The sequence below is a fragment of the Stenella coeruleoalba genome, assembly GCF_951394435.1.
Source record: "Stenella coeruleoalba genome assembly, chromosome: 2".
Classification (NCBI taxonomy): domain Eukaryota; kingdom Metazoa; phylum Chordata; class Mammalia; order Artiodactyla; family Delphinidae; genus Stenella; species Stenella coeruleoalba.
Genome location: NC_137147.1, coordinates 110414898 through 110436857, shown reverse-complemented (window position 1 = coordinate 110436857; position 21960 = coordinate 110414898). Strand labels below are relative to the sequence as shown.

The 21960-nt window shown below is 49.0% G+C and overlaps 1 protein-coding gene and 1 pseudogene across 2 annotated transcripts in view; one reads left to right on the top strand and one right to left on the bottom strand.

The window, feature by feature from the left end:
• Positions 1–8579: 8579 nt before the first annotated feature.
• LOC307182537 (large ribosomal subunit protein P1-like) lies at positions 8580–8926 on the top strand (annotated as a pseudogene). Its single transcript has one exon. The product of its transcript is annotated as a large ribosomal subunit protein P1-like (transcript).
• Positions 8927–9904: 978 nt separating this feature from the next.
• The window catches only part of AP3S2 (adaptor related protein complex 3 subunit sigma 2), a 62354-nt gene continuing 50298 nt past the window's right edge, over positions 9905–21960 (bottom strand). Inside the window, exons 5-6 of the mRNA XM_079912425.1 lie at positions 16796–16903; positions 9905–15183 (exon numbers count right to left, since the gene is read on the bottom strand). Of these exons, the coding sequence (XP_079768551.1) occupies positions 15055–15183; positions 16796–16903 (237 nt within the window). The 3' untranslated portion in view covers positions 9905–15054. The remainder of the gene's footprint in view (positions 15184–16795; positions 16904–21960) is intronic.

The window sequence follows — 21960 nt, the reverse complement described above, 5'->3', positions numbered from 1 at the left end:
TCTCCAGAGGTGAAGGATCTCAGCAGCAGGCAGAGACAAAGGGGCTAAGGGATATTTAGGAGGCTTGGTACCAGGAATTGTGCATGGGTGGGTGGAGGTAGGGTTTTGGGGGAGAGAGGGAAGGGAACCAGTGCTGCAGCTTGGGCTAGAGAGGATGGTGCTGGAGTCAGCACTTCCTGGAGCTGAGAGTTTTTTCTTTTTTTATTTCTCATTGCTGTTGTTTTCAAGAATTCAGTTTGGGTTTTATTATAAAATTGATCAAAAACACATTTTTTGAAAAAAAAAGAAAAAGGACAAAGAGCAGTTTTAGAGCTGACTCTCTTGGCAAGGCCGGAAGTGGGAAAGAGCCTGTTGTTGATGCGAAGTTGAGCCCAGCGGGGTCCCAGGCATGGAAGGGACAGAATGGACTGGGAGCCTAGCGGGAGGGACAGCGGTCCCTGAGGCGGGGTGAGAGGGAGGGACAGGCCAGGCGGGCAAGAAGGCAGGGTGAGCGCCGCTCCCCTGGGCTGGCTCCCATCCTAGTGCTGGCTCCACACCCCAGTCAACCACGCACTGGCCACAGGCTGCCCCCCGGAGCCTCCCGAGGGCAGAGCAGGATGCTCAGGAGGCCAGCTTTGCAGGCAGACACGTGGCTTCCAGTCAGGGTCTGACACTTACAAGCTGGGCAACTACCTTACCCCTCGCCTTCGCCTTCCTTGCCTGTAAAATGGGAACAAGCCCTCCTCGAACTGTTGTGAGAGTTACACGAGAAAAGCTGTGCACGGCGTTTCCCAACAGACGGCCCACAGGAGCCCTCAGTAATGATTCCTTCGTGGATGATATCAGTGCAGTGCTCGTCTTTGACCCACTTGGCATAGCCCATGCCTCCTCTGGGCATGCCTCTCCCTGGGCATGTCAGCCTCTTTGTCTAGAAAGTCTCAGCTCTGGGGGTTTCCCCATCTGCCTTCTCGGCCACCCCTCCCGCGTCTCTTCCCAGGACCTGCCATCTCCTGAAAGTGCCCTTTTCCTGACCCCCCTCCTGGACCCTGGCTCTCCCATCCCCCTGAGAGCTCCAAGCTTCTCCCCACCTCCCACCCATCCGTCCCCCTCTGCAGGCCTTCCTTCTGCCCACCCAGCCTGAGCCCACCGCACTCCACCTGCCAATCTGTGAGCCTCCTTTCCCGCCTGGCACTGCCCCATGCAGTGGAGGAATCTCTGTAACATGCCCGGTTTCACCCCCACCGATGGGTTTCCTAGGGCTTCCACAAACTGGGTGGTCAAAAACAACAGAAACGTATTCTCACACTGGTATGGAGAGTCACCAGTCTGAAATCACAGTGTCAGTAGGGCCATACTCCCTCCAAAGGTGCTGGGGAGGATGGTTCAGTGGCTTTTCCAGCCTCTGGTGGCTCCAGGTGGTCCTTGGCTTGTGGCTGCATCACTCCAGTCTCTGCCTGGAGTCACGTGGCCTTCATCTCTGTGTATCTCCTATAAGGACACTTGTCATTGGATTTAGGGCTCACCTGAATAATCCAAGATGTTCTCATCTCCAGATCCCTAACTTAATCACATCAAACACCATTTTTCCAAATAAGGTCACATTCACAGGTTCCAGAGATTAGAACTTGGACATGTCTTTTTAGGGGACACCATTCAACCCACTACACTCAGCAGGGCCCTGGGGCCCTCCTCAGCTCCCCCAGTCTCTTCCAGGCCAGCCTTGGTCCACTCCCCATGTGGCTCACCTGAAGCACACCCACCTGTCACCCCCAACCCTGCACTGCAGCCTCCCTCACCTCCAGCATCGGATAGAAAATCACAGGCATCCTTCCCACCAGCCCTCGGGGCACTGCCTTCATGGCACCTGGGAGACCTGCTCCAACCTTCTGGCCTCCCAGGGCTTCCTCCTCTTGCTCTGGCAGCCTGAGACCTTTTCCAAGACTCTCTTCTCTGAAACTCGACTCTGGACAGTCAGCCCTGTCTCAGTCTCAGGGACATTTGCACTCCCAAGCCTTCACTTTCCTCACATATGAAGAGGAAGATCTGAGAGGAGGATCTGAGAGGCCCCTCAGGCTGCAGCATTCTGGAATTTCTCCTCTTCAGAGCCCTCAGGAGGCTTCAGGGCTTCTACCAGCCCAGCTTGTCCCCTAGTGCTCCAGGGCCCCTGAGAGGCACAAACTGTTCTGGAAAGGGGTCAGCCTGCCCTTGGCCTCGGTCGTGGGAAACGGGTCAGTCCTCTCTCTGGTACTCAGTTCTGCACAAAACGTGGCCCCCAAGACAGGCTGCCCACAGGAGAACTGGGGCCATGGGCCCAGTGGTCACTGAAGCCTACTCCAGGCTCCTAGGGACCTGGAGCCTGTGCCTGGCTGGAGGTTTCAGGAAAAGGTGGGACCAGACCCTGAGTCCAACACTGCTACTTTCAGGGGGCAGAGGGTGTGTGGACAGTAGCAGTTAAGGGTCAGGCTTTGTAATCCTGCCTGTGACACTTACTAGCTGAGCAACTCTGGGCAAGTATTATATCTTCTCGGCTTCCTCCTCTGCAGGTAGTAATAGCATTTTACCTCTCAGGGTTGTGGTGAGGATTAAGGGAGGGAATTCACAAAAAACTTGTCAGGCAGCTAGGGTCGAATCAGGCTAGCCATTTCATCACCGCCATTATAGGCGGCCCCCGGGCCTCCAGCCTCTGTCTGTACTTGTCTCTCCCTTCAGCCCCAGACCTGAGCCTCCTGTCCAAGACCCTAGGGCTCAGTGATGTGATGATTAAATGTTTAACAATCCGCAGGGGGTGGGCTTGAGGGGTTAGCACTGATTTAGCATTTTTCCCATGTCCATGGGGTAAATAATCCCACCAGTCCAAATTCAAGCTACCACAGGAGGCAGAGCTGGGAAGAGACCATCTCCCCCTAATAGACACAATGGTGTGCAGAACCATAAGAGCATAAACACCAGCCAGAGTGGGAACATAATTAGGAGGCCATGAGTTTTGAGTATTATAATCTTTGTTTTTCACATATTTTGTTTAATTGTAAGCATATATGATTTAATTTTTAATAACAGCTATGTTTAACAACTGATTCGTGAAATTCCTGAAATTTTAACAGCCGGCTCTCCCATGTGGGTACCAGCTGGCTCCAGAACCCCACTGCTGCCATGCTGTGCCTACTCTTCCAGGAGACATGGGGCTGCTCTGAAAACCGTGGGGCCTGGCATCTGCCCACCTCCTCTCCCCCCACAAGGTGACTCTTGGGGAACACTGTATTTAAGCTGGGGCTGTCTCTGGGGTTCCATATGTAGCCCATATTCATGCCTGGGGGCTCTCACCCCTGGACCCTTGGCCTGCCACTCAAACTCCTTTAGGGTTAAAAGGTACAGGTTTTGAATTCAGGCACACCTGGTTCAGATTCTGGATCCAGCCTTTAAGAGCTGAGTGACCCTCAGCAAGTAATTTAATCCCAAAGAGGTTCATTTTCCTCACCTGTAAAATAAGGATAAGAATTTTATTAGAATTCTAGTCCAACAGAGTTGAGTTTTCTATAAAAACAGTTTATTGAGGTATACTTGACATACAATAAACTGTACATATTTAAAGTCTGTAAGATCTGACATGTATATACAGTCACGTAACCATCTCCACACTTAAGATAATGAACATATCTGTCACCTCAAAACTTTTCTCATGCCCTTTGTAATCCCTCCCTCTTGCCCCCCTCTTTCCCAGCCGGTTCCCAGGCAGCCACTGATCTGCTTTTTGTCACTATAGATAAGTTTATGTTTTCTAGAATTTTATAACAATGGAATCATTTGTGCCTGGTGCAGAGTATACACTCCAAATCCACGAGCTGCTGTAGCAGTCAGCTGAGGCTATGTTATACTGCAGCAACAAACAGCCCCCAGATTTTAGCATCTTACAACAAGGTTTATTTCTGACTCACATTACATGTCCATCATGGGTTGGTTGCCGCTCTGCACTAAGCCAGCTCCACTCCAAGACCCAGGTTGAAGGAGCAGCCCTTATCTGGGACACTGCAGGTCTCCTGGCAGAGATAAGAATGAACGTGGCAGCACCATGACTCCTGAAGTTTCTTTTTAGAAGTGGCACACCTCACTTATGCTCAGGTTATTGACCAAAGCAAGTCAGGTAGCCAAGCCTGATGTCAAATTATGGGAAGTGTCATGCTCCCCCAGGGAGAGGCAATAGATACTTTGAACAGTAATAATGTCTACCAGAGCCACTTTCACTATTATCATTGATATTGTTCTAGCTGGAGACCATGCAGAGGCTCCACACACGCGATCTAGCCTGATGTCCCCTGATCCACCACCACCCTGGGCTGGGTGCTCTCCTCAAGGGTCAGGGTCCTCCCATTCACCAGTGCCCACCTCATTGATTTGGAAATTTAGAGACTAGCTAAGCCCACCAGGCCCCACATCTCTGTTATCCTTGGCCCCGGCTCACTCTGTGCACCCATCCCATCCCCCTGTCAGCCCTTCCCCCCCTTCTCACTGAGCCCCAGAAACCCTGATTCCATGGCCCACACTCTCCTAATCTGGGCCTCTCCTCTGAGCTGGCTGCCTAAACTGGGCAGTGTCCCTGTAAGCCAGGGGTTCTCTATGCACACAGCTTCCCTTCCCTCCCACAAGCCCACCCTCCACAGGCATTGCCCACTGCGTCTCAGTCTCTTCTGACTCTGCTCCCCAAATCTAACTTACACTCACCCCAAATCCAGCTCCTCCATGGTGCCAGATAGAGCAAGACCTATCATCTGTGGGGCTACTCAAGCCCCTGGTCATCGCCTGCCTCGCCCATCCCCATGCTTCCCTCTACGCTGGATGACGATCCCCAAGTCCTATCAGTTCTAATCCTAGAATGCCCCATGAATCCTCCAATTCTCTCCACCTCCATGGTCTCACCCTGACCTGGTCACCACCAAAGGCTTCCTAACTGGACTCCTGGAATGTTTTTTGCTCCCTTTTCATCCATTCTCCTCACTAAAGCCACAGCCAAACTGGACACATACACCTCTCCTATGCCCAACACAGGCACACACAGACTACTCCTACCCTGGCTTCCTACTGTCCTCAGGATGGGCTCCAACACATTCCCTGCCTCCGAGGCCCCAGCTCCCCATCACCTCCCTGATCTGTCTCCACTCCTGTCCTCAGCTACTTGCAGGCCTTTTGTCTGCCCAGTTCTCACTCCCTCTGGCCTCCCAGCCTCTGCAGGAAGTGGCTAATTCCTTGAGGAGTGAATGGGTTGTGCTGAGCCAGGAGGTCTCCGCCACCACTCACAAATGAGCTCAGAACCCCTGTGCTTGCAGCACCAGCTCTGCCTACTGAATGCATTTGAGGGTTGAGAACACAGGGGTCTCTTCCAGCCTGGGAGGACAGTGTGTGAGGATGGGGTGTGTGGGGTGGGAGAGAGACCAACCAGTGACAAGGACGATGGTAACAACAATGACCTAACATTTATTCATCTCATACCATAGGCACTATCCCCAGTGCTTCCCAGAGACAAATTCTTTCTTTCTTTTTTTCTTAAACCCGTATTATTATTATTATTATTTTTTGCGGTATGCGGGCCTCTCACTGTTGTGGCCTCTCCCGTTGCGGAGCACAGACTCCGGACACGCAGGCTCAGCGGTCATGGCTTACGGGCCCAGCCGCTCCGTGGCATGTGGGATCTTCCCGGACCGGAGCACGAACCCGTGTCCCCTGCATCAGCAGGCGGACTCTCAACCACTGCGCCACCAGGGAAGCCCCGTATGTGATTTTTTTAATTGAAGTATAACAAGCCTAGAGAAAAATACAAAATCATAAATGAAGAACTCAATGAAGGTTCACAAAGTGGACACACTGTGAAACCAGCACCCAGATCAAGAAAGTGAGCTTTCTCAGCACAAGGAGCCCCACTCCTGCCCCTTCTTCTCTGTCGTTCTAGAACACCCACTATCCCAGCTTCTAAAATCATGCATTCACTTTGCCTGTGTTTGAAGTGCAAATAAATGAAACCATACAACCTACATGGTTTTCTGCCTGGCTTCTTATGCCTGGTGTTGTGTTTTAGATTTATCCACGTTGTTACATATAGTTGTAGTTTGCTCTTTCTTGTGGCTGTGTAGTAGTCCAGGGTACTTATTTATTCATGTGTTCCATTCTCGATGGGCATCTGGCTGTTCCCAGTTTTTGGTGATTACACAGAGTGCTGTTAGCATTTTTGTCCCCGTCTTCCAGACACGCACACTAGTTTGACATCACTGAGTCATAGGATACGCGTGTTCTAAATCCAGCAGATTCCACCAGGTTTCCCACTAGCTGTGTTCGAGGTTCTGGATTAACTCTAATCCTCAGGACAACCCTCTGCATGTGATGTGGTGGACAGGCGTCTCTTCCCTGCTTGGCAAGCTCCTCACTGTGTGATGCTGGGGCCAGCCTCCTCTACTTGCTGCCCTGGCCCCTGGATCTGAGTTTCACAAATCAGAGGCACTGCCTAGGAGTCAGTCTATTCAGGGAAGGCCAGCAGGGTCTGTGGCCCTGGGGTCCAGTGTTGGCAGTGCTGGTGGCATGCTTCAGAGAATATTTTTCCTTGTGGCCTGGACAGCTTTGTTTTGGGCTTTCCACCTTTCCGTTGAGCCTGTGAGAGCTTCCCTATAGCCCTTTAGTAAGCTTCTGGGTTGGTGCTATTGTTTGCAACCAAGAACCTTGACTGATTCAAGGAAGCTGTTTTACTCCCATTTCACAGATGAGGAAACAGAAGCACAGAGAGGTTAGGTATGTTGCCCAAGGCCACACAGCTAGCAGGTGGTGGAGCCGGGATTCAAACCAAGTTTATATCCCATTCAGGGCTTTATGTCTCTATGATAAGTGCGTTCTCATACACTATTCCTACAACTGGAAGTAGGCAGCTAAACGACTCACTCAAGCTCACGCAGTGAATTGAGAAGCCAGGCCCCATGACTCCCACGCCGCAGGGCTTCCTGCCCTCAAGCCTGGAGTAGGTGTGGAGCTCCATGCATGTTGACAGGGGAACAGCAGAAGTGTTCATTCATTCATTCATGAACAGTCACTTATTTAACTGACAGCTAAAGTGGGTCAGGCACCGTGCTAGGCACAGCAAAATAGCAGCAAAAAATAGTGAAAAGAACAGAATTTGACATCACAAACACTATCACGTCAGGTGATAAGTGCCATGAGAAACAGGAAAGGGCAGGGAAGTCCTCTGACAGCGACATTTGTGCAGAGACTCTCCTGAAGTGAGCGAGTGAGAAAGACCTGAAGACAGGCAGAGGGGTTGGCCAGGGCCAGGGCCTGGCACAGCCTGGAGTCTGAGGCCTTTCTGGGGCCACAGGAGCCAAGAGCAGCTCATCAGGTCTGGGCTGGAGCTGGGAGTGGGTGACCTGATAGGAAAGGGTTGTAACCCTGAGCACTGCGGCTCAGGGAGAGGCCTGAAAGGACGGCCCACTGCGGGCCACCAACCTGTGCCAGGCACAGCACAATGCCAGGTAGCATCACTGTATCACTTGCCTGTTTGGCACAGACCTTGGATCCAGGGATTTCCTTCCAATCTTGTAACATCATCGTGCACAATAAACAGCTGGTGGGTTGGTTGGCACTTCATAGGGCCCAGGTAGGCCCCAGTTGGTGGAGAAGAGGCAGGTAGAGGCTGGGAAACTCGGCAAAAAACGAGAGAGAATATCAGCAGAAAACACCCCAGAGTGCACAGTCCAGCATCTGAATGGGAGCCACCTCCTCATGGACCAGCTGTACCTCCCAGACACACAAAAGAAGTTCCAGAAAAGCTGGCTTAGCAATTAGCAGTTCAAATCCTAGCTTGCCTCAGTTAGATAAGCACTTTCCTAGCGAGAAAGGATTACCTTCCAGGCTGTGCGTATTGCCATCTTTGGCATGCAGCGACCTCAGGCCTGCCAGCCAGAGTAAGATTTGTGTGGCCTGCGGCCAGCTGGGGAGCCACTGGGAGGCTTGGAGAGGGGTCAAGGGAACGGCGCCCAGTGCCAAGGACTCAGAACTGGGAGGCTGGAGGAAAGCTTCAGTGCCAGGCTGCCCAGGGCAAAGACGGTGGTCTTCTGCGGTGGGCGCACCCTGGGCTTGTGTCTCTTGGCCTCCAGTTGCAGCTTGGAAGGGTCTAGGGGTGGGGTACGAGGAGGCTCCTTGCCCCTCCCACCTCAGGGCCCCAGCGGGAAGGGGCACACTGACTCACCAAGCCACAGTTGCCATCAACAGGGCCCCATCCAGGCCAGCAGAGGAGCGAACTGCAGCAGCTGCAGGTGTGGCAACCTCCTGGGTTCTCCTCTCTGTTACCACAGGAGAGGTAGGGCCTAGTGGCAGAAGCATCATGGACCACCAGTAACACCCCCAAGCGCCCATCTGGTACCTCCACTTGTCGGTGCCTGAGACAAGCCTGTTGGTAAGTATTTTGAGTATCACCTGAGCCTGGGGAGTCAGTGGATCCCAGTCTTTGAAAAATTCACCTGGCTCCGTCTCCTCAGCTGCCGCTAAGGTGCTCAGTCCCTCTGAGGAAGCTTGGGTCGCACTGGGGTGAGGCCCTCACTTCATCCGGCGACTAGCACCACGCCCGCCTCGCATTCGCTTGTACCATGGCCTCCATCTCGGAGCTCACCTGCATCTACTCGGCCCTCATCCTGCACAACTATGAGGTGATGGTCACGGAGGATCAATGCCCTCATTAAACAGCTGCTGTAAATGCTGACCTTTTCTGGCCAGGATTGTTTGCAAAGGCTCTGGCCAATGTCGACATCGGGTGCCTCATCTGCAAGGAAGGGGCTGGTGGGCCTGCCTGTCAGCTGGGGCGGCACCAGCAGGAGGTCCTGCCACCTCCACCACTGCTGCCCCAGCTGAGAAGACAGTGGCAGCGAAGAAAGAAGAGTCTGAGGAGTCTGATGATGACATGGGCTTTGGGCTTTTTGACTGAACCTCTTTTGTAACATGTTCAATAGCTGAACTCTTAAAATAATAAATGAATATTTACCTGTACCTCCTCCTTTCTGTCATTTCAGCTGTGCCTTTATCCCATGGGTTTGTAAAGGGCATTCATCATCACCAATACAGAAAATAACCCCCAACCTGCCCTCTTGCAAGTGTGGTCCAATCCTAGGTGGGAGGGGAGGGCACCCCTATACCCAAGCACTCTCAGGCCAGGCTGATATCAGAGTTGAAAAAAAATGTAAGGTTTGCTCTTGAGAAAGCCTAAAGATCCCATTTCTCACAGGAAGCGTGGAGTCCCTATAGGAACCCAACCCTCGGCCAGGCCTGCTTGGCCAGAGGCCCTCACCCCCGTCCTGGCCAAATGCTGACTCCTCCCACTGTGTCTTTGGGACCTCTCCGTTTCCCCCTGACTCTGGGGGAAAGGAATTCCAGGCTCTGTCCCCCACCCTTCTGGTCCTACCAATCCCAAGCTCGCTCTTCTATGTCTTCAACCTCCTCACTGTAAGGGAAGCTTCACTTTCCAGAGATTCCACCACTTCCCCTACAGCTTTATCCACTGGCGGCCTATAGATATGGGCCACTGGTGGGGCCAGGCCAGTATCCACTGTCCCCATCATCCCTCTGCAGCCCCACCTTTGAGGTCTTCTGCCAGGACTTGAGCACTGCAGACGTCCATCTCTCCTTCCCAGCACCACCAAACCTCTCCCAGCTAATTGCATCTACTTCAGCTCCCATTTCCTCTGCAAAAATCCCAATGATGACAGCAGCCAGTGTTTATGGAGTCCTTTGTGGTCTTCATCAATTCTCAGTTAACCCTCAAACAGCCCCCTAAGGCAGGAGTTATTGGTACCCCTTTATGGATGTGGTCACTGACCTTCCGAAGGCTCTGTACGTCACAGAGCTAGCTTGTGACGCACACTCTTATACAACCACCTTGTGGGTGAGACCCACCCACCACTAGGCTAGAGCCACCCCTTCCAAGTTCCCTCATTTCGCTGCCTCACTTAGAGGGCTTGGGGTGGAGGGTCAATGGCAAGACCAAGAAAGGTCATCTCTTCTAAGTCCCACCCCTTGGCGTCTCAGCAGGGGCCCTTCCCACTGAAAGTCCTCCATCGACTTAAAGTTGCTCCTCTGTCTAGACTCTCATCTCCCTTTCTCTGCCCACAGGCTGAGTCCTCTTGGCCACATCGCTCGCCCACATGGCTTCAACCACCATCTCTCTGGGCTGGACGTTCATTTCCTCTCTGCCCACTCCCAGGTTCCCAGCTGGCTGATGGACATCTGCCCCAGATACTCTCAGGCAACTCCAGTGTCACATGTCCACATCCAAACTCTGGTCTTTCTCCCTCGCTGGTCCTCTGGTCATGTGGGCTCCACTGTCACCAGCTTTGCCTTTCTCCTCTCCCTCATCCTCCACAGGCCATCACCTGGTCCCTCTATATAGGCTGTTCCCAATGCCATTATCCAGGTTCTTTTCCCAAATGCTGACTGAGCACGGGGCCCTGGAGAGCATAAGCTACAAGTTGCTGTTAGAATGAGTTACCATTTGTCTCAAGTATTCACTCATTCAATAGTTATTTATTGAGAAGTACATACCAGGCACTGGTCATAGCAGCTGGGACACAGCACTGAACAGGAGAGACAAATCCCTGCCTTTGAGGGGCGTACGTCCTAGTGGGGGAGATAAAAACTACAACTCAAACACACAGGACATCAGAGTGCCATGGAAAATGGAGAGGCAGAGCAAGGATGGGGTGGTCTGGGAGGCCTCTCCCTCTACAGAGGATGGCAGGATTGTAGTGGGCTGAGGTCAACCAAGGTCAAATGGAACAGAACTCTTTGAGGAAAGTACACTCAGTTTCAGTAATGAAAATCCAGGGGCTTTGTTTCTTAATCTTTTAAATTGGAAACACTCGTTGCTTCCAGGGGTGGGGGTGGGTGCTCCGTGGTTTGGGGGAACAGGGTGAGAGTCTGGCTGAACAGCCTTTTGTCACCTTAAATTTTGAACCACGTGAATTTCCTTTTCAAAACATTAATTCATTGAAATAGGAAAGAACTTGGACAGTCTTCTGGAAAAGATTAATCATTTCCATGGAGCTACTGCCTTATAGGAGGCCTGTTTGTCTCTCTGCCAACTGCTGCCAGACATCGCAGATGTAGCATCCTCCAGTGCTCCCTAGTGGGCAACATCTTAACCATGAGATCAGCCATTTGTCCACCTGCAGGCACTGGCCACGTGTACACACAGGTATGTGGACACCAGGCTCACGATGACCACAAGGAGATGGGTAGGACAGGAGACTCGGGAAGCTGAAGACTAGGATATTTGCTAGGAGCCGACACCCCCACCCCACCCCAGGTGACTCCCCTACCTCACTGGCTCTTGTCATGGCCATCACACTCTCTCTTGACCTTTATCGTCAGGCACTGATCACAGCTGTATCCTATTTGGAAACCCATGGCCCACACTAAGGATTTAATCCCCTACTAAAGACTGGTCCACGAGACAGGACTTGGCCGGCAGCCTGGTTTCAGCCATACTTCCCTGGTTTCTTTCCTGGTGAAGCTGGGGCCCGAGAGGTCTTCCCTAGGTTGGCTCCATGGAGGTGGAGGTGGTGGGGAGGAAAGGCTGGCTCTGTAAGTGGCAGAGGCCTGAATAACAGGGACTTGAGAACACTCAAGATAGCTGACTTAATCCTTAATGTGACAAGCACAGGGCCATGATCTGTGCAGAAAGGTGGGTACACATGGACTGAATGTTTGTGTCCTCTCCCAAATTCATATGTTGACATCCAATCCCCAATGTGATGGTATTTGGAGATGGGGCCTTTGAGAGGTAATTAGGTTTGGCTGAGGTCACAGGGGTGGAGACCCCATGGTGGGATTGGCACCCTTATAAGGGGATGAAGAGCCCAGAGCTTTCTCTTCATTATTTCTGGACAGAGCAAGAATATGGCCCTCTGTGAAACAGGAAGTAGGCCCACACTAGGCACCAAATCTGCTGGCACCTTCATCTTGACCAGCCTGCAGAACTGTGAGAAATGTTTGTTATTTAAGCCACCCAGTCTATGGTATTTTTGTTCTAGCAGCTTGAAGACAGGCTGTTTGGAGCACAGACAGCAGAGCATGATGGGGTCAGCTGGGGTTGGGAAATGGGTTACTGTCCTTTAAATATTCCATAAAACACAAAGTCACTGACTCTAGCCTCCACAAATTCAGGCTGCCAGTCAGATGCAACCTGAGCACTCAGAGATGCACAGCAGAGACAGCTGCAGGAGGCAGGGCCTCACTGCTCGCAACCTTCAGTGCCCAGAACTGAGCCTAGCATCTACCAGGCACTGAGAAATTGCAGAATGGAGGAATATTAGATTTTTGTCAGTGGCAGTGAACACTGAAAACCCAGTATTCTGTACCACTTCAGGAAATCCTCATTGTAAACCATCCAGGGCCAAGGGCTCCCAAATTCAAACCTGGTCCCTATTTTCATAACCAACATCTCTCAGCAGCAGTATTTGTATCCTTCTCCAAAAAAAGGCCAATGAGGATTTCCTCTTATTTTTCAAAAACGTTTATGGCTTTGCTGATAACAAGCAAGAAAGGTACCTGGATTTGCAGGCAACCTCAAGTAGTTAATGAACAATTACTGTGGCTCATCCAAAGGGATCAAGTGTTCCAAACAAAAGACCAGGCTCAAGTTTTATGTCATTTTTAGAAGCAGTATGAGGGATGATGTTGCGATGCCCACTGCTGGAGTCTCTAGGACCGGTCAGTGGCTTTTGGGAATCACTGGTTTCTGGCAGGCAAAACATTCAAAGACTATTCCAGGAAATCCAGAACATGTGGCAGCAATGCGATAAGCCATGAAACAAACTCAAGAAAAACGACTTGATATGTATACGTATAACTGATTCACTTTGCTGCACACCTGAAACTAACACGACATTGTAAATCAACTCTACTCCAATAAAAAGTTTAAAAAAAGAAAAAAGAAAACTGACTTGGTTCTAGCTCTGTGACCCTGGACACAACACTAAACACTTTGGGCTTCTGCTTCCTAACCAGTTCAATGGAGGCATGTGGAGGACCCCCCCAGCTCACACTCTTTGATGCTCTCACTGGCTACCAAGCCAGTTTTTAATCACAGTTTCTGAGAAGCTACCTATACTTTTTGAGGTTTCCTTATCCATAAGAAAGAAAATAATATTGGGAGAAGCCATCTTGAGCAGTGAAAAAAAATGAACTGTGGATTTAGGCAAACAGACAGTCTCAATTCTTAGCCCTTGTGACCTAAAGCAGGTTACTTGACCTCTCTGAGTCTTACTTTCTTGACTTGCAAAATGGAGATGATAGTGTCTGTTGTAAGGATTGTGGAAGGATCTCGCTCATGCCACCTTACAGGAGGTGCAAAATAAATATCATTTTCCTTCTTTGTTCCCTATATCACTTTCAGCAAATGTGAGAGGGATGTGAATATACTGAAATGTCTGTTAAAAATAAAAATTAAACTCTTTAAAAGAATATCAGAGGTTTTAACATCAGACAGATATATAAACCTACATTTCCCTCTTCCAACATAAGAGGGCCTACATTCTGATCAACACTGCCCATCTCTGAGGTTATCAGAGATGTTCCAAAAGACTGAGGTTAAGAGACTACAGGGAGCAAAAGGCACGACGCACAGGAAGCATTATTCAAAGTGGGAAAAGATGTGGTCCTGACCATGGTCCTGCCGGGCACCATCTCAGATGGGCTCTGCGACAGCATCAGGAGGCCTGAGGAAACAGTTTGGGCCACTGGCCGGCAGGCACAAAAAGTCCCCACGCCGGGAGACTTTACCATGATGGTGCGGCGAGCTCCCTAATCTCAAGGCAGCTCAACATCATACCCGAGACCTGGCCCCAAGGCAGCGCAGGAGTAAGAGGCACTACTTCAAGGAGCAGCTTCAGCTCTTAAGTTAACCACAGGAAGAAAGGCTCTTACCGAATGTAACATTTACAGGTTTCCACAGCTAGCTCTAGGGGACTGTCATCTGAGGGGAACAGGGCGTGCCCAGAGTGAGCACAGGCAGGGACCCCTCGCACACTGGGGAGAAGATGCTGCACTGCCACCGGTTTCAGCCAGCAGGATGCCCGTGTCCCCAGCCTTCCCCTGTGCCAGGTCCAGAACACATGACCCCAGCTCAGGCTCTCATGCTCCAGAAGCTGGTGTAGACAGCAGCAGGTTTCCTGTACAAAGAAGACTCATCATTCATAACACAGCAACTGACCCGTCTGCTACTCGGAAGGAGAATGTATTTTAAACCTGGAAGAGTCATAATTCTTAGATGTTCCACATGTTGTCAGCTTTGCTTTCTACAGACACAGGGCCCCTCCCCTTTGAGGGGGACCCCTCTGGCTGTGGGGGGGTGCCCTCCCTATTGGCAGAAATGTGGGGGGCAGGCAAACAACAGGCTTATGATTTGGATCGTGTCCTGCACATAAACACCTGGGAGAGCAGGGCCAGGACTGTGGCAGTGGGGAGTGTATGCTGCAGGAGGTGGTGATGAGATAGCGTGGCTATACAAAAGGATTCTGGGTGTGCCAACTCTAGTAGAGTCAGTAGGCAACTCTGGATCTCATAACATCCTGCTCTTGTTTGCCACTCACCACATCCCCACATCTAGAGGGTCAGCCTTTTTCTAGCTATGGCACCTCACCAGGAAAGTCAATGCTACAGGACCTCAGGGAGCCTCGTGGTGCTAAAGTTGAAGACTCACGTCAGAGAACATCCTCGTGGTGGGGTTCTGGGAGCAGGGGGGCCTCTCACTACAGTCTGCAATCCCTGGGGGTGGATGCACGTGGCAGGTAAAGGGGGCGAGTGGCTTGGGCACCTGACCCCTACTGAGGAAGCCAGGGCCCCTCACATCTGCAGTGGCTGTGTGTACAAGAGACAGGCAAGGCCGCACATGTGAGAAGCAAGCACACAGGCTGCCAGTGGACATAGGACTCCTTCCCACTTCGGGACAGCAGGGGCCACGGCCCGAGGCAGGACTCCTCTAGGGCGCAGAGCGGGCTTTGCTGCAGAACTGGCTCAGCTTTGCTGGTTCCAAGGACTCAGTTCAGCCATCTTCCACTCTCAGACAAACTGGGACAGGTTTGGGACTTTGATGTTGAGATCACCAATGTTGATATTCCGAGGCATCTCCGGCAGGTTGATGTTTTTCACAGCGGACACGGCCCGGGCGGGCGCTGCTGAAAGGCCACCCTGGGGAGACGAGAAGGTGGGTATGAGAGAAACCCTCAGTGTCATCTGCTTAAGGCTTAAATAAAAACAAGTGAAAGAGGGCTAGAAAATGTCCAAACTGAGCACATGCAATGCACATTTTGATTTTTCCCTCCTTATGCCTCAAAGGTGGCCAACACAACAATCTTTAGGTTAGTAGGTTCTGTAGTACAGGGACCCAATCTGCACTCCTAAAGGTGGGTTGTGTCTTATGCAGTTTTATAGCCCCAGTGCCAACAGTGCCTGGCACACAGTAGGTGTTCAGTAGATGCCTGTTGAAATAACCAAGGAAGTTTAACCAAGTCATGTTCAGCAACAGGTTTATGAAACAAAATTAAACAAAACCCTTTCCTCAAGAGACTGAAGACTCTTACAGAGGAGTGCAGTCACAGGGAAATTCTTAAAGGGAAAAGGAATGTCACAGCTTAGGACAACCGCTTGCCAACTAATACCATGGAATGGACAAGAGCTGGCTTTCGAAATGTCATGTGGCCACAAGACGGGAAGAAGGACACGTAGGAGGTGGAATGTACCCACAGACACAGAAGGTCTGGGAGCAACAGAGAGGAAAGGTGCCTGCGGTCAGCCCTCACTCTCCAGGCTCGGCCCCGGTGTGCGGAGAGGGGGAGAAGTCGACGAGGATGTTCTCAAAACCATTTCGTCCGTCTTGACTACTTTTCAAGATCCTGACTCCAATTCCACCCTCGCCCAGCAAGTCTCCATTGCTTCTAGTTTCTAAACCCCTTGCCTCTGACTCACTTACTATTCCTGGAAGCTTCCCAGCCTACATTTCTAAGAGAACTATAGTTGCCACAATAGCTGTGGTCTGGAAAAGCTTCTTCAGCAGGACTGCCAGTCCTCACAGGAAGCATTCCTGGTTTCGCAAGATCAAGTTCCGTTACACAAAGCAATGAAGCTCTTTAAGACACTCAGATAATTGAAGAGGTAATTTGTTCTGCTTGTTCTGCCACGTGTGAAGGTGTATGCCTGTAACTTCTACTCCCTGGTAAGGCTGATGAAGGTGACGGAGAGACCTCAGGGGAAAAGGATGGAAATTTACTGTGAGCATTTGTATCAAACTCAGCACTATGTGGGGGTGGACCTGGGGTATGCTATTTTCAAACTCAGCCCAAACTCTACTGTAGCTTTTTATAAGGCTAACTGGAAATAAGGAAATTGGCAACTCTGAGGTCTGAAACCACGAGAAGTGCCTGCTGGGAGACCACTCATAGGCACACAAACTTAAGAAACCACACTGGAATCAGAGAAGGGGATTCTGGGTCCCTCCAGGGAACACGTGGCTTTGAAGGAGGAATTAGAAACCACAAACATTGGCCATAACCTCCCAAGCCAGAAGCTGTTTGCCTTCCCGTGCCACCTGGCTTTTACATTCACACTTTGAGCCTTTTTCTTACCTTTTTAATCTTCATGGCTGGCCTTCAAACCAATGAGTTTCGACAGACTCAAGGAAGAAAGAGGATGAGTAGAAAACCCTGCTAAGGATCCACAGCAGCCCAAACCCACACATTAGCCATTCCTCCTTCTGCCCACGTCTTCTCTAACCAGCCAGGGCAAAATTACAGCTGCATCTCACCTCGGATTTCTCCAGCCTGTTCTGAGCTTCAATTTGAGCCACAATTTCATTCATGTTTGTTTCCAACACCATCCCACCCATCACCACCTCCTGAAGAATGTAGTGCACCTGAAGGGGAAACAAAAATAAGAAGGGTTAGAGCCCTTTGTGGGAGTGACAGTGTGGACCCAAAGGAAACCTTGTGGGCTTTCTTGTAGCAGCAGGGTGGTCATACTTGACACTGGCACCTGATTCACAACAAATGTCTCAGAGACCACAGGGGATTCCCCCCCACATCCCGGCATATCAAGACACAAATCTCTTTCAAAAGCAGTGCAGAAGGGCCTGGCTACACCCAAGGTGGTGGCTGAGAGCACAGGCTTCATTTGAAGTTAGACTGTGTTTAAATTTCAGCTCTGCTCTTTGTTATTAGCTGGGTGACCTTGGGCAAATCATCCTTTCAGTGCTTCAGCTTCCTTCCAGGATTGTGGTGAGGGCTGAAGGAGACAACCTGTGTGAAGCACCTACCCGGTGCCTGGCACACATTGGGTTCTAAAAAAATAATGATGCCTTTCATTACTAGTGTTATCATCATAAACACCGACTGGCATTAAGTCAGTCCAGCTATGACAGAACAATTCCTGTCCACGCACATTTCCATGTGAAATATGTTATCCCCCAGGCTTCATAAGATCCTCCAGTCTGTGCTCTGCTGGAGGCAAAACAGGCCCGTTTCTTGGCACCCGTCCTCATCCCATATCTTCCAGCTTTAGATAAGAAACCATGTTCAGGGTGAATACTTTTTTGGTCATGAGGCTCACACGTGGGCCTTCCATCTAGCTAGTACTTCTCCCAACAAAGCTGAGTCTCAGACTGCTGTGACAGCCGACTATTGCGCTGACTAAACCACTCTATCCCACAGTGGCAGGAAAGCTGCCATGGGAAGCCCCAGGTGGGTCAAGGTGCCCACTGGGGTATGTAAGGGGTGGTACTTCATATTTCAAATCAAGTCCTATCGACATGGCCTTCAAAGCACTTTCAATTAAGTTGGAAAGAGAGCAAGTACCACTTTGTATTGTTAACCAATTGCCAGATTAGTGGGATAGTCCTACAGGAGGTCAGAGAAGGAAGAGAGCAGTGGCTAGAGAGACCAGAGCCAGTTTCACCGAGACAGTGAGAGAACTGAAGCTGGGTCCGCCATCAGAGAAGCAGGGAGGAGGATTTCAGGTGAAAGGCACTGGAGGAAGCAATTCAGCTGGTGTATGGTCTGAGGAGCACCTGGGTCTGGCTAGAAGGTCAGGTTTATGCAAAAGAGAGGCTGAGGATGATGCTGAGAAGGTAGTTTGGGTCTAAGGCAAGGTCTCTCAACTTGGGCACTATTGCCATCTGGGGCTGGAGGGTTTTCTATTGTGGGGAGCTGTCCCGTGCATCGCAGCATGTTTAGCAGTATCCCTGGCTCTGCGCACTAGATTCCAGTAGCACTCCTTCACCTGTGACAACAAAAACGTCTCCACACATGATCAAATATCTCTGGGGGAAAAAACTGTCTTCAGCTGAGACCCTATTGGCGTAAAGTCCAGACTAAACTATGGAGGATTTGAGGGCCAATATACTCCACAGGCTATGGACAGTCAAGAAAAAAGACATCTCTGCAAGTTTGTGCACGTGTATTTTTGACACATGAAGTTTTCTGACACATCAGTTCTCCATATTTTGCCCATAGTAAGTGAGGGGAATACACTAACAGATGTAACTAGGGTATTTCTTCTGACCTCGAGGAGGGAGTGTAATAAAGCATACATTCAAATACAAATAAAATATGTTTGCTTACATTAATTAAGCCTTATTAACCACTTTTATGTCTACATATACACTCACATGAGGTGTTTTAAAATTTTACACAATATGAACTATTTCATTATCTATATGCAATGGCAATTTAATAGTGAAACTCTCATATACAGATAATTTACAAAATGTTAAACAAGACTGGTCTTAAAATTATGCCCTGGGGGACTACACTGTTTATACTTCCCCATCAAGAAATAGGCTTCCAAAAATAGTATTGTGTTTCCTTAAAAAATTAAAAATAGAATTACCATATTACTTCTGGGTTTATACCCAAAAGAATTGAAAAGAAGGATTCAAAGAGATATTTTTATACCTATCTTCATAGCAGCATTATTCACAATAGCCAAAAGTAGGAAGCAACCCAAGTGTCCATCAATGGATGAACAGATAAACAAAATGTGGAATATACATGCGATGGAATATTATTCAGAAAATTCTGAAACATGCTACAACATGGATGAACCTTGAGGATATTATGCTAAGTGAAATAAGCCAGACATAAAAGGACAAATATAGTATAATTCCATTTATATAAGGTACCTAGTAGTCAAAATCATAGAGGCAGAAAGTAGAACGGTGGTTGCCAGGGACTGAGGGGAGGAGGGAACGGAGAGTGTTGTTTAATGGGTATAGAGTTTCAGTTTTGCAAGATGAAGAGCTCTGGAGATGGGCTGCACAAAAATGTGAACACATTTAACACTACTGAACAGTACATTTAAAAATGAAGACAGTAAACTTTATGTTATGTAAATGTTACCACAATTTTAAAAAATAGGTCTCTATACCAGTACTCCTAGTATTTATTCCCTTTGTTTAATGAACCCCTTTTTCATGGGGGAAGTAGTACTTGTTGAGCATCTACTATGTGCTGAGCACTTTATACGTAACTTATTTTAATTTTATAACATCCATCTGAGGTAAAACGATACATGGAAAAGTCAATAAACTATCCCAATGTCACATATTTAGTAGCAGAACTGATCACTGAATCTAGGTCTGTCTGACTCCAGAGCTCATGTTCTACCCTTTCCACCATACTCCCTCCTCAAAATCCCAAACTAAGTCTTCCACCCTCTTCATCTGAACAGGGTGTGTCAAAGGTCTAGTAGAAAGTCTTCCATGCTTTATCCCCAAGGCCTAGAACAATGCCCAGTGTGGAGTAGGCATGTTGAATGAATAAAAGGTTGTTTTTTTTTTTTTTTTGCTGTACGCGGGCCTCTCACTGTTGTGGCCTCTCCCGTTGCAGAGCACAGGCTCTGGATGCGCAGGCTCAGCAGCCATGGCTCACGGGCCTAGCCATTCCGTGGCATGTGGGATCTTCCTGGACTGGGGCACAAACCCGCATCCCCTGCATCAGCAGGCGGACTCTCAACCACTGCGCCACCAGGGAAGCCCAATAAAAGGCTTTTCATAAGTCTGAAAAGCATCTTCAGTGAAGCATCTTCCGTGGGCTTCAGGTGCTTAAAAGATGGATGACAGTGTGGTGGTGGAGGCTTTATGGAGAAGGTGTAGTAAAAGGCCTAACAGAGGATATCATGGGGACCAGCAGTTGGTTAATAGATAATGTCAGTTAAGACTTTTGATTTGAACACTGCATCATGAAGTCATAATTTTTAAATGCTATTCAAAATGTGTTTCAAGTGCAAAAAAGGAGAAATAAATAAAAATGCAAACTCCATTTTCAACAAAATTAGAAGATAACCACAGGGCTTCCCTGGTGGCACAGTGGTTAAGAATCCGCCTGCCAATGCAGGGGACACGGGTTCGAGCTCTGGTCCGGGAAGATCCCACATGCCGAGGAGCAACTAAGCCCATGTGCCACAACTACTTAGCCTGCGCTCTAGAGCCCGCATGCCACAACTGCTGAAGCCCATGCGCCTAGAACCTGTGCTCTGCAACAAGAGAAGCCACGACAATGAGAAGTCCGCACACTACAACGAAGAGTAGCCCCCGCTCGCCGCAACTAGAGAAAGCTTGCGCACAGCAACAAAGACCCAACACAGCCAAAAATTAAAAAATAAATAAATACATTAAAAAAAAAAGGAGATAACCACAATCCCAGGCACCAATAGGTGTAAAAGCTGTCAAAAACAGGGAGCTCAAGCAAGGGCTCTTTTCCTTTTGAGAAGAAGAAAGGATGCTACTGAGAGAGGACACGGGAGCTGGAGAGCTCAGGAAGATCTGCAAAAATATACTTTTTGTAGGTAAAGAACACACCCTCTGGGACCAAACAGATTCCTTGTTTTTGGAAGACAGGAACTTCCTTGGACCTGGAGTTGGGGCTAAATGAGAAACCACCCAAACAAGCTCTATTTGCCTCACAAAGCCAGTCTCTGTGGCAGCGGAGAAGATAGCCTTTGCATGGTGGAAAAATTGCAGACACCCACCTCTCTTGGCTAGGTAGAAATAAAGGGTAAAGGAACTCACCCGGAACCTGAAATCATGAGAACAACTGCAGCCAGCCTGGAACACAGACTTGGGACCTCCCCTAAACAAGCATCCTGCAAATAGCTGGTTCCTGAAAAACTCACCTATTTAAAGATGAGTTATAAAAATGAAATCTGCACAGGATCTATATAAAGATGAAACAAGAAAAAAATTAGGAAACCCAAAGGGAAGACTAAGACTACACACCAGAAAAATGCTGTGATACAGCAGATAAAATGTAATAAAATACTTTACAAAACTGAAAAAAAAAAAAACTATGAAGCAAGAGCTCAAAGCAGAAGTGCAAGAGTTTATGGGAGAGGCAGGGAGACAAGAAGAAGAGAAGACATAAGTGGAAGGGAAAAAACATACAGAAAAGAAGATGAAACTGGAAGGAAGAAAAGGCAGGAGAGACTGCTGAAAATATAGGGAGGAACAAAAAGGGGAGAAATTTTTAAAAAGCAACTAAAATGAAATGAAAAAAGAATTAAAAGGAATAAGGAGAAAATGAGTTACAGAAGACAGCAAAGGAGATATAACATATGCATAAAAGAAAACTGTAACATAGAAACAACAAATATGTAAAGACTCAGTTCATAAAGATGATGTAAAAATATAATTCAAGATGTTCTCGAAAGGGCACATTGTATCACAGGGAAAAACTGACCCAGAACAGTCAGTGCCAAGACAGACTTTGAAGGTAAGATTTCTCAATTTCTGCAACCAGGCAAAAAGATCAAATCACTTAAAAGAGGGACAAAATCTTGAAAATTTCAACGGTAAAATTCAATGCTAGCAGAAAAAGGAGCAATACTTACAAAACTTCCCAAGGAGACAAAGGGTAACCCAAGAATTTCACACCTAGGTGACTGTCAATCAAGAGTAACAGAATAGGAAATATTGTTCCC